Genomic DNA, 11,273 nt, shown 5'->3' on the forward strand with positions numbered 1-11,273 from the left:
GATGAACCACAACCTCAACGCCGAGGTCTCGCTGCTGGGCTCAGTCCATCCTCGTGCCCGCCGTCAGCCAGCTCAACGTCACCAACGCCGCCGAGGGCCCCGGCAGCCTGGGGATGGCGGCTAACAACTGCCGCACCGACTGGGGCCGCGCCCCCAACGTGTTGAATGTGGATTACTACAATTACGGGAACTACCCCGGTAGCGTGTTTGAGGGGGTTAGTATATTCGATGGGGTTATATTATTATTCATACTCCGCTATGCCCTAGGGCGTGCCGGACCCTCAGCTATTTAGTGTACAGGAAAACCGTGCCCTCCCGGGCCGGGTGAAAAACTCATACCAACAATCAAGGAGCGATGCGTTTTGGTGAGCCTACATATACAAAGAAAGGAGGCCTCCTGGCCTCCGAACGGGGGCGCTTCAGGCCGCCGCTTCCAGCTCGAGCCTCCTGGCTAAGTTGTACATCGGCAGCTTCCCCGAGTCCATCAGCCAGTCGAGGACTCTCCTCGCGAGCCGTGCAGTCGTGGGATTGATGCCGTGTAGAACAGAGTAAAAGTCCCGTCGTGTCCGAATTCCAGTTCTCTCCCATCTTCTAGTCAACGGTGGGGCCAAACACCACACTACCAGGTGTTCGGCAGTCTCTCGTCCCTCGCCACACTCGCAGGCAGGAGTCAGAACCTCCGGGACTCCCCGTGTAAACAAGAAGTCCCGTAAGCCTATTGCTCCCGTCCGGATTTGAATCAGCAGTGAGCTCTTCGCCTTGCTGAGACCGTCGTGCCTCCTTAGGGTTTCGTTCCGGAATAGCGTCTCCTGCTGATGGTCAAAGTCGTCCGCCGGCCTGGTGATTGCCCTGCCGTCCCGTTCCTTTAACCACCTCGCTCTCCAAGCCTCTTCTACTACCCTGTTCGTGTCAACGGTTCCCCCCGTCCAGCGCATGACCATGTCCGCGGCTCTCTCCACCGCCGTAGGCCCTTGAGGTCCCAAGGTTCGCGGTCGGCCCCTGTTGCCCCTCCTCGAGCTAACCCTCTGCTGTATCTTGCGGCAGGCGGTGAGGACAACGCTCGCCGCCGTCTTCTTGCCGCCTTGACCGTCGTCCAGATCGGGTCGTTAGAGTCGGTTTTCGAAATCGGCAAGCCGTTTGTTTAGGTACAAGTCCAATGGTGGGACCCACGTCTCTGTCTCGAGGTCACGGATTGGGGTAGACTTAAAGGCTCCCTCCACGATCCGCAAGCTCTTGTTCTGGGCCTTCCCGAGGGCCTTAGTGATGCCTTTCTTTACCGGCTCGCCTCCCACATCCGTGGGGATGTGAAACGATGATGCGCCATAGGCCAGCGCCGACCGGATGCACTTTGTGTACACTTCTCGCGCTTTGGCTAGCCCCATTCCCCATGTCTTTGCCACGATCCTCGACAGGGCATAGCTCTGGGTCCTCAGCTTCTTCTCCACCGCCACCAGGTGGGCCTTCCAGTTGAGTTTCCAGTCCAACCAGACTCCCAGGAACATGGCAGACCCTTCTGGTTTAACGGGGCTGGTGCCTCCCCCTGGGTTGGCAAGGTTTACTTGTTCGGTCCACTGCCGTCGCCCTTTGTTGAAATGGATCAGTTCGCTCTTTTCCGGGGCGAACTTCATCCCCCGACTGTCCGCCCATTGTCTACACGTTTCCCACGATGGGGTTATATTAATATGGTAGGTAGGGATGCATATACATGTACCCGATGCCTTTCTCCTTGTTTAATAGCCATTCTGTTCCCACAATACGAGTTATCAGCGTTGAAGGTTTGGGAACGCTGGGATCATGGCGAGAAGGTATAACGCTGTTACTTCAAGTTGCTTTCAACGGCGGCGACTTGACAGTCGTCTTTGGTTCGGCGGGAAATCACACATCAAGCACAGATTCATCTCACATTATGGCCCGTGTTCCACACTCAAGTCAGGTCGATACAAAAGGCAAGTGTGCACATATATGTACAAAGGTCTGCAGCTCGAATCGAAAAAATGAGACATTGCCCAAGCCCGACACCCCCCCTTATGTTCTTTGCCTATGTTCAGCCCCAAACGCTAGCGTTTCTCTAACCCCCTCCACACCTTTCGAGGTGTGTGCCCACCCGCAGAGCGTCCTCAAATGGCGTGCGACTGGGCCCCCTTTTCAAAAACAGACAACCCCCACTTTACGAGACGGTGATGGAGGAAGAGCCGCTGCTCTGGTAGCCCTCGGTAGCAACGATCTGGTAGTTGTGGGTGCCAAGCTGGAGGCCGGCCTGGGACCAGGCGTTGAAGTGGGCGCCAACGTCGACCGAGCCGGACGAGCGGTGGTTCTGACGGACAGACCAGAACTGGTCGAAGGTGCTGGTGCCCTCGATGGAAGGCTGGTTGACACGCTGGGTCTTGGCGATGGTGTAGGTGCTGCCGTCCTGGTCGATGGTGCCGAACTTGGTGGCCTGCGACGACGGGTCGTAGTCACCGAAGGACTCGACGATGTAGTACTCGATCAGCGGGTTCTGGGTCCACCCGTAGATGGCCAGGTAGCCGTTGCCCTGCGGGCTGAACTGGCCCTCGAAGTTGATGGTGCGGGCAGCGCCGGGGTTCCTAGAATCGGCATCATATTAGCTAAGCCCGGGCTTAGTTGTGGCTGTTCATGGGTTTACATACCAGCCCTTGCCACCAACGAAGTTGCCGCAGTTTTGCCAGTTAACGCTGTAGGAGCCGCCAGCGCCGTTCTCGTAGTTGACGGTACCGCCGTTGTCGGTCCAGAAGGAGTAGTAGAAGCCCTCGTGGGTGCCGGTGCCGCTGGGAGTACCGGCACGACCGGCGAGCTCGCTCAGCTGGGTCCCGTTGAAGGGGAAGGCGAGGGCGCCAGTGGCGCCGAGAAGGACGGCCTTGAAGGAAACCATGATTGCGGTTATTGGTGAAGTTGAAGAGGCTGGAGAGGCTGGGCTTTGCGGTCTGTTGACTGGAGCTGTGAAGAGGGGATCGGATGGGTTGAGGAAGGAGGTGATCGCCGCTCTTATACACATCGACGACCGTTAGAACGCCCACCCCTGCCCCCCAACCGGTTCCTGAGAACAAGGCCAGGGTTGGCTTCTAACTTGTTCAAGGGCTTCCATCATCTTTCCGTTGTGGGCACCCGTGGGGACCGCGCCGGCTGGCTTCGCCGTGCTGTCCAAATCGTCGGCGTTCGTCGGTTGCTGGCGAGGTCCTCGTCCAGAACAGTGTTGATTTAGGTCGGCACCCGCGGGCGCGACTTGGGGCGCCCTGGCGCGGGAGTTGACGGTTTGGGCGTTGGTAAACTGGGGACGATGACGATCGTCCCCAATGCCATACAAGGGGCCGCATAGTTTTGTCTGGGGTACCGCCACCTCCAGACTCTGAGCACGAATGAAGGGGATACGAGATTTTAGCCTGAATCTCGCCCCACGGTGATCAGCACCAAACATCTGGACATGGCCAGCGTCCCCGCAAAAACAGCGCGGCCTTTGCCGGAACCGGGTCGTCTTTTCTATGGCTGGTTCCGAGATTTCTACATCTAGAAGGTTTGAGGAAGATCTCTGGGTTCCTGCTCGACCCACTCCAACCAAGCTGACGCTCCGGCACCAACGCAGCCAAGGAGTCGCTTCCGATGCATGACAACCCTTGACGACGCTTGTTTCCTGTAAATTATTTCCAGGTTCGCCAGGGCAGCATCACCTTTAACCACCTGAGCTACCCCGAGCCACCTTCCACCACCCACCTCACTGGCGGCCCAATCCATGACCTCCGTTCTGGCAGGGGCTCGAGAGAACGCATCGGAGAAAAAGCCAAGAAGCTTGGCCACTATGCCGGCTACCATTGCCGGCTTCTACCGGCGCTCAACTACCGGATTGGGGCGCGCTTGAGGGCGGCTCTGGCCGGGCCCTACGTGTCATTCCTTCATCAGCCTGAACAGGTCTCGCCGCGATCGACGTTCGTGTTGATCTCAACGATGGCAAAAGAGTCGACAGATACCCGCGTAGATCCTGAAACCGCCGCCCCGGTGCTTGGAAACAAAGGCTATTGTTTCCTAATTGTGGTCAAACTTGCGATTGGGAGCCTCCCCTCGCCAGCAATATGTCCGTCACCAGGTCACCCCTATTTTAGGATATAGCCCACTTCATCGTATAGTGGTGGTTTGCCGCCTGACGCGGCCGGGCGCTTCCAGGACGCCCCGTCTAAAGCTAACGGCTCCAGCTTAGCTTTGCCACTTTAGCCGATATCACCCTGCTGTAACCTCGACCTGAGATGCCAGGAGTCCAGGACGTCATCGTGTTGCCCAACTACGGGAATCCCGCCGTGGCGCGAGACTGGTGCGAGCGTAAGGTGACATCCATCACCGCCATGGGATTTCGGATGGCGTGATGGCCAAGGCGCTGTTGTCAGTATTGTTACATGGCCATTTGTGGGGAGTGCCATCGCACCATTGTTTTCACCATCACGGCGTGTCTTGCGCAATCTTTTCGTGAGTAGCTCGCCCATGGTCGTGGGTATGGCCCGGATCGGGTGTAACCTGCCCCGGGTTATCCCAAGAACGGTAGCGATCACCCCCACGAACGAGACATGGAGCTGCATATTTTGTTTGCAACGGTAAACGCGGGGGACAGACAGTGAATCTCTAACTCGCTTTTCTCTAATCCCGTTCGCATCTCATCCCTGACTCAGCTGCAATACCCGCTACAGGCCAATAACCTCCGTGAGGGCAGCCGGATCGAGTCATTACCCCCAGCCCAACATCAAGCTGGAAAAGGTCAAGGGTACCCTGCGAGAATTCAGGGTTGTTTTAAGTTCTACCCACGCTTCCTTCCGGGAAGTGGGTGGCTATTCGGACGTCGCTCAACCATCGCCGTGTTCCAGCATATACCCGTTCTGCCGTCTTGATGGTTGAAGCGGAAACCCGGGTCCGGAGACGCGCGGCGACTTTTTAATATGTTTTCTTCACGTCATCCGGGTTTTCAGATGTCATGTTGCTGTTTTTGGAATGTGCTATGTATCATGTATCAAACCTTCGCACCGCCCGGCACGGAGGCGAGGTCAATCTCCGCCCATCCGGTGCAGTTGAAAAGTTGCAAAACACCCGGACGGGGAGAACTTCCGTCATCGGTTTAGGAAGGGGGGGTTACCCAAGGGTTGTTTGTGACTTGTGCCTCATCTACAGGATGAAAACTTGGAATCACCCAGATCCAGGACATTTCAGGTGGAACTGTACACGCCTCGTTCGCGGGCAGTACCAACATAGGTACCAGGAGCGGAGGCATAGTACCAGCTCTTCCTCATCTAACTTCGCCAGGCGTATGAGGCCTGAATCAACCGTGCGGCAAACTTTGCCATGCTCTACCAAGTCTCCATCGCTTTCATCCCCATTCCAACTTGCATACTTCTTCTCCCTTCAGTTCGCGGGAAACTCTTGAAGAATGGTCCGATCGCAAAACCAGTCGAGTTTCATTGCCTTCTATGATAAGAGATATTACTAGTGGTGTTGAGAGTTTTCGTTCTCTCATCATGTCCCACCACGTTAATATTGTCTCCCTTTGAATTGAGCAAGAATGCCGGTCTCGTGGGCTGCCACCTCATTTTCCCATTTCATCTCCCCCAGGGGCAGCGCGGAGAGTGACAATAAGTCCACCGTGTCAGCCCGTTCTTGTCGGATCTACAGACAGGTAAACGCATACCACGCCTTGGAGGTAGCGCAAACGGCTGGCCTGGGGGCTAATAGAAGACACCTCTCCAACGCTTAGTGGTGTCCATGGTCTGTGTGAATTTGTATAAATGTCACAACAGTGTATGGTCACCATTCCTGGTATTCTCCGGGCCCCATCCTCCTCCTCCCTTAAATTCCTCTCTCTCATTCGCCAAACCCCTGAAATGTGGGCTCTGGTCGTGGTCTCGTTTATCCTTTTTCTTTGGCTCATTGGTGGTAATTAGGTATTTTCCATCCTACAAAGGTATCTAGGACTGCGAGCAGACGGTTTCTTCTAAGGCCTAGCTTCAAGATTTCAACAATCGCCGCAGTGTGCGGTGTTTTGAAGTCATCCCGTGTTAATCATCCCATGGAAAATTCGCTGGCTAGCGCCTTACGTCTTTTCGGATCTGATGTGATCATTAAACGGGCCAACGACAGGAGCGAAATAGGTACCTAAGCAGCTTTTAGTTTCTAGCAAGAACCTTTGTGGGTTTAGCATTAAGACTGTGTTTTTGATTCAAGGGGGAGTGCATCCAAGGCATCAGCGAACATAGCAATCTTGCGCGCATGGCCGCGGCAAGCCTTCGCAATGGGAACCGGGTGAACGAGCTGTGGGCGAGCTGCAGGTGGGCTGAGTGAGACTGGGTGAGCACTCGCCGCTTCAGCTCACCAGCTCGTGCAACCCAAAGTTATTAGGAGGGGCTGTGGTATATGTACCTGCGCAGCATTATGGGCGAGCTCAGCGTGCCACCGGGCCCGCACATATAGCCCCATTAGTTTTGCGCGTTGTTGTTTTTCTGATGCGGTTGTGTATATGTATATTTGTAATAATGTGAATTTTTGCCTGTCTGGGTGTGGTGCGGTGCTTTCTTTTCCTCTCCTTTTTTGTTTCTTTCCTTCTTTTTCTTTTTTGTCACGAATATGCCAACAGGTGGAGCCTCGGGGCGCGGGACACCCCGAGCCAGTCGTCCCGAGGACCAATCAGGGAAGGCTGGGCTGTGCTCAGTGTGATCAGGGAAAACGGGGAACAAAGGGATAGAAGCCATGCAGCCAATCAGAACACAGGAAGGACTAAAAGTGATCAGTGTGATCAGTGACGCCGAACTCCGGAGGAGACGGAGCACACTGAGCACATAGGACTTAGATAGGTATATAGTCACTCGTTCTGGAGAGCTCTGGGAGTTCTCCAGTTAGCAATCACAACTACAGTTCGCTACAAGCTCGAAAGCCTACTGTTGAGACAAGTCTTTGTTGTGCACCCTTTGGCTGCACCGAACCTAAGCACCCTTGAGAGATCACCTTCAACCGAAGCTGAACCCTAACAGGACAGGGTCCTGAAGTAGGTTCGTCACATTTTTGCTTTTCATTTTTTTCTGGTATTCTTTGTTTTTTGATGTGTTTCTAGTAATATCCCCTACATAGAGCGAAATGATAAACTCCCGCTCGATGCGGTTGATTGTCCGCATCGCCAACGGCATCAGCTATATCACTTGGCAAGTGCGCAACCACATTCAAATAACACAAATAATTGGCGGCCGAGCTACCAGCCGCGAGCGGCGAGACCCTTTTAGTGTGGTTTGTGGTGGCTCCACTATCGACATGCCTAGGGGGCTCTGGCCGCTGAGGGGTGGTACGAGACGAGAGAACTTGCCAAGTGCTAGCCTTGTATCCCCTTGCATCCTCATTGCCCCCCCAGCGTTGCACCCGGTTGCACTTTTTTTCCGGGCATTTGAGTTTGTGGTGGGCGGCCTGTGGGCCGGCCTGGTAGGGGGCCGAGTTGTGACAGAGGAGCTCATCACAATGCAACCCAACCCGACGACCCCAAGACGATGACACGGAGAGCAAACAACAGCCTCGCGAGGGGAAGGACTCTTTAACAATGTTTGCCACTCCTGCGCCGTCGACAGCCAGGTTGCTATCCAAGCACGATGAGGGACCTCCAGCCCCCATTTTCCCGCTTGTGCCGTACCCCCACATGGTGATGTACCCAGGGAGGTTTTAGTTTTGTTTGAGGGTCCCGTAATCGATGCGACTATGCGGCTCGTTGGTTCGAGGCCGCAAGGACGGCATTCCTATTGGCCGTGGGCTTGGGCTGTTATGCAGTTGGTTCCTGAACTGGCGCATCTAATCTAGGCCATGTTGCATATGGACGTGCAAGATGCAGGTGCTTCGGCGGCTGACCCAGTCGTTTAGCGGTGCCGCCCTAGTTGCGAGCCGATTTTGATGCGCGGACGTGATGGCTTCCCAGCCGTTGGAATTGCCGATGGCCGATATTAACCTGGCCCGGTTAGCCTCCGCCGTGCAGCCTAGCGGGAACCTTCATTGACATCTTTTGAGTTTAAGGTTTCCCAGCACTCCAGGTCCCCCAGCTTGACCCGGCGGTTTGGAACTCGCAGTCTCGCTGGCATGACCGACAAAAATGGGCGCCTACGTCTCCAGCGCTAACTGTGCGGCTCGTCATGGTAAATGCCTCCTGTTCTCTCTTTTTCTTGGTAGAAACAATACGACTGACGGTGGACAGGGATCACTCCCAACTGTAACGTAGTCCTCTCGGAGGACAACACGACGGCCGTCTCCCTCGGAGGCATCGAGATGGGACAATTCCCCGGTGACCCCGATATTGCCGGCGCCGGTGTGCTTGGGGCGTTTCTCTGCGTTACCGTGGCGTCGCTCCTGCTCTCCATCGCCAGCTCAGCGTGGTGGTCCGCCAAAAACATCTTCGGAGTTGTGAACCGGCTTACCAGAGAGTAAGTTGCCGGCCCGGCTCTCCTGTTCTCAACTCAGTACTCACCGGTCCCAGAGAGAAGGCCATAAAGAACTGGCAAATCTCCATTGCCGGCATTGTCGAGGCCCTGGTCATTACTTGCAGCGACCAGCAGGTCTTCACGGGCGGCGCCTACGCCATCACTCTACGCTACGCCAAAGCCTGCTCCATCTCGGCATACCATTACAACATCGTAGCCAACATTCTCCTCGTCACCTGCGCCACCCATCTAATGGCCGTGACCGTGGCCCGACACTACTGGCAGCACCCCTACGTCGGCGTCCTCCGAATTACAGTCACGACCCTCGTTTTCGTCATCACTGGCGTTCTGTTATCGAACCAAGGGTCAGGGTCATTGGGATTTCCTACCGAAATACCGTCATACACGGACCAGTACAGCCCGATGCTGTTGCCGGCCGCCTGCTTCCAGACGGGGGATTATACGTTTGATAAGGAGATCAAGAAGGCGGTCAAAGCCGGCTCGGCCACGGCCTTCTTCACAGGGCAGATCCACGGGTGGACCAACTACCTGATCATGTTTCTGTTTTATCTCATTGCCGTGGGTGTGAGCTTGGGACGGGTAATCCGCCGAGGGATGGGCCGCAACGGCAGGAGGAAGAGGTTCGTGGCGGGGTTGAAGAAAGTGTTTCCGTTCCTCTTCGTCATCAAGCGGTTCTTTTACGCCATCTTTGGGCTCTACCTGTTGGCGGGAATTGCCCTTTCTAGTTGGACGGTGGCAAACGCAGCGATCTATGTCCTTCGTCTACGCTCATGGGTGGACAGGTCTGGATGGTACGCATTCTCTTCCCGTGAACATGGAGCCGGTTTGTGACCAGACTTCCAGGTTGCTAATACTGCTACAGGATACAATTGAGCAACAACGGGAACCCAGAAAACGACCCTTCCACTTTCGGCCAGCTCGTCCCAGTCCTGCTGATGTCTCTCACGGTCTTTACCTTTCTGCAGATCGTCAGCGGTATGGCCCCCTCCCTTTATCTTCTCCCCAAGTCGTTCCACTCATATTTATGATCTTCACAGAGAGGATCCACGCTCGCAAACGACGGGCCCAGACGTCTCGAGAACGCCTGCCGTTGCCACAGTGCCTGCAACCACCGGCGCGACTCCGATCTCAACTCCCACTCGCCCTCCCGCTCGCCCTCTCCCTCCACTCGCACGCATTACTCCACCATCTCTACCGCCAACGCCTGTTCTATGCACGAATGCGACGGTAGCCGCAGCGATGGCAGACATGATGGGTTGTACGACTACCCATACAACAACGACAAGCACAAGACTGAGCCGGTGGTGGGGATTAGGCAGGTGGAGGAGGAGGAGGAGGAGGCGGAGCCGGTAAATATCGACATCGATGATGGGCCAAACCGCGGACATGACCATCCTCCGACATACGGGCAGACATATGGCGGGCACGGGTTTGGCCCAGTTGAGAGGTCTAGTGTTGATATCGGCATCAGTGGGGATCAAAGGAGATGGACCACCCCTGCTGGGGGTGTAAGCGGTGTTGGCAACAACGGCAGACCGGCATCAATTTTATAGCACTATCAAGAGCTTCCTTTACAAACAACAAAGGGGATAAGTAGCCCCTAATCGGCAAGTTGAAGTTGTGAAACACATGCTGTATACCGGTAGGAGATGGTCCCATTGTAGCTCGTCACATGTACCGATGTACATGTATGTATAGGGAGGTAACAAAAGACTATTTTGGGGAAGTAAGCATAAGAGGCTGAGTTTCAATCGTTGCCAAATGCTACATTCTCATGGGAGCCAGTGCGTATAAGGGGATCACGGGTACATGCATCCATGTACTCAATTCCTCCCCGCCCGCTTTGGAAGGTTGACAATTTGGGGACACTGAGTCCCATTGGGGGGTGGCCCCCAACCAAGACAGCCAGCCGAAGGCCCGAAACCTTAATAGCCGCCTTTGTGCCCAATTGGGAGGCCAGCCACCGAGTTTGGAGAATTGCGTGATCGAGTCTGCCCCGCACATCATGCGCGCAGCGTGCTCGAGATGTTGAATCCAACCTCCTTTTCGCCGCAAAAGGCTCAGTCAGACGTGACTTGACTCAAGCACAGCGCTGTAAACATTTGGACAATCCCCAAAGATGTGCTACGCCGAGGTCGCTGTCGTGACATCGCCTTTCGCGAACCTCACTCCCATCTATGAGGTCGATCCGGATGCTGATGTCTTGCTGATTGTGTCCGGGACGCCATCCAACCAGGCTTTGACACCGCAGGATGGGCTCGGAATACGTCTTAACGGTCCCAATGAGCAAGACAATTCCCGGCATGTCACGTCTACCGCTCAATCGGGCCTGCGCATCAAGGTTTCTTCAAGGCACCTCGCCCTTGCTTCCCGTGTTTTCAAAAACAAGCTGCATTTCGGCATCGCAAAGGGTGCGCGGCAGTCAGATGGCCGAGTCCATCTCAAGTTGACCGAGGAGTTCGACCCCAAGGCCGTCAGCATAGTCATGAATGTTATCCACGGCCGTGGATCCAAAGTGTCCAAGGCCATGGACATACGAAACACTGGCCCAAATCGCCCTCGTCGTCGACCGCTTCCAGCTCTACGACGCGGTGGAGGTGTACGCCGACAGGTGGATCACTAACCTCGAGACCAGCCAGCCAGACACGGTCGACAACGACCCCATCCCCTGGATCTACATCAGCCACATCTTCCGGCACGCCGCCATCTTCAAAGCCGCCACCAAGCTCGCCGCCGCCCGCTCCACCGGCCCAATCCCGACCTACGGCCTGCTCATCTGCGAGAAGATCATCCGTAAGCGCACTCTCCTTTCCCCCCAAC

General features: G+C 55.5%; 4 protein-coding genes across 4 annotated transcripts in view; 1 reads left to right on the forward strand and 3 right to left on the reverse strand.

Moving 5' to 3' along the window:
• Positions 1 to 419: 419 nt before the first annotated feature.
• On the reverse strand, positions 420 to 1,502 carry CHGG_02073 (uncharacterized protein; the record flags this gene model as incomplete). The annotated part of the gene is made up of 2 exons (XM_001221293.1): positions 420 to 900; positions 1,171 to 1,502. The coding sequence occupies 2 exons, from the start codon at positions 1,500 to 1,502 to the stop codon at positions 420 to 422; spliced, it is 813 nt and encodes a 270-aa protein (XP_001221294.1).
• Positions 1,503 to 2,167: 665 nt separating this feature from the next.
• On the reverse strand, positions 2,168 to 2,890 carry CHGG_02074 (endo-beta1,4-xylanase A; the record flags this gene model as incomplete). Its single annotated transcript, XM_001221294.1, has 2 exons — positions 2,168 to 2,585; positions 2,649 to 2,890. 2 exons carry the CDS (start codon positions 2,888 to 2,890, stop codon positions 2,168 to 2,170), a joined length of 660 nt encoding a protein of 219 aa, XP_001221295.1.
• A 1,327-nt stretch (positions 2,891 to 4,217) lies between these two features.
• Positions 4,218 to 4,580, reverse strand: CHGG_02075 (uncharacterized protein; the record flags this gene model as incomplete). The annotated part of the gene is made up of 2 exons (XM_001221295.1): positions 4,218 to 4,315; positions 4,430 to 4,580. 2 exons carry the CDS (start codon positions 4,578 to 4,580, stop codon positions 4,218 to 4,220), a joined length of 249 nt encoding a protein of 82 aa, XP_001221296.1.
• Positions 4,581 to 8,107: 3,527 nt separating this feature from the next.
• Positions 8,108 to 11,273, forward strand: part of CHGG_02076 (uncharacterized protein) — a gene marked incomplete at both ends in the record, with an annotated part of 4,010 nt that continues 844 nt past the window's right edge. The window contains 7 exons of the mRNA XM_001221296.1: positions 8,108 to 8,150; positions 8,210 to 8,435; positions 8,489 to 9,244; positions 9,316 to 9,400; positions 9,491 to 9,961; positions 10,573 to 10,887; positions 10,970 to 11,246. Of these exons, the coding sequence (XP_001221297.1) occupies positions 8,108 to 8,150; positions 8,210 to 8,435; positions 8,489 to 9,244; positions 9,316 to 9,400; positions 9,491 to 9,961; positions 10,573 to 10,887; positions 10,970 to 11,246 (2,173 nt within the window). The remainder of the gene's footprint in view (positions 8,151 to 8,209; positions 8,436 to 8,488; positions 9,245 to 9,315; positions 9,401 to 9,490; positions 9,962 to 10,572; positions 10,888 to 10,969; positions 11,247 to 11,273) is intronic.

The sequence above is a fragment of the Chaetomium globosum genome, genomic scaffold, assembly GCF_000143365.1.
Source record: "Chaetomium globosum CBS 148.51 scaffold_1 genomic scaffold, whole genome shotgun sequence".
NCBI classification, from domain to species: Eukaryota; Fungi; Ascomycota; class Sordariomycetes; order Sordariales; family Chaetomiaceae; genus Chaetomium; species Chaetomium globosum.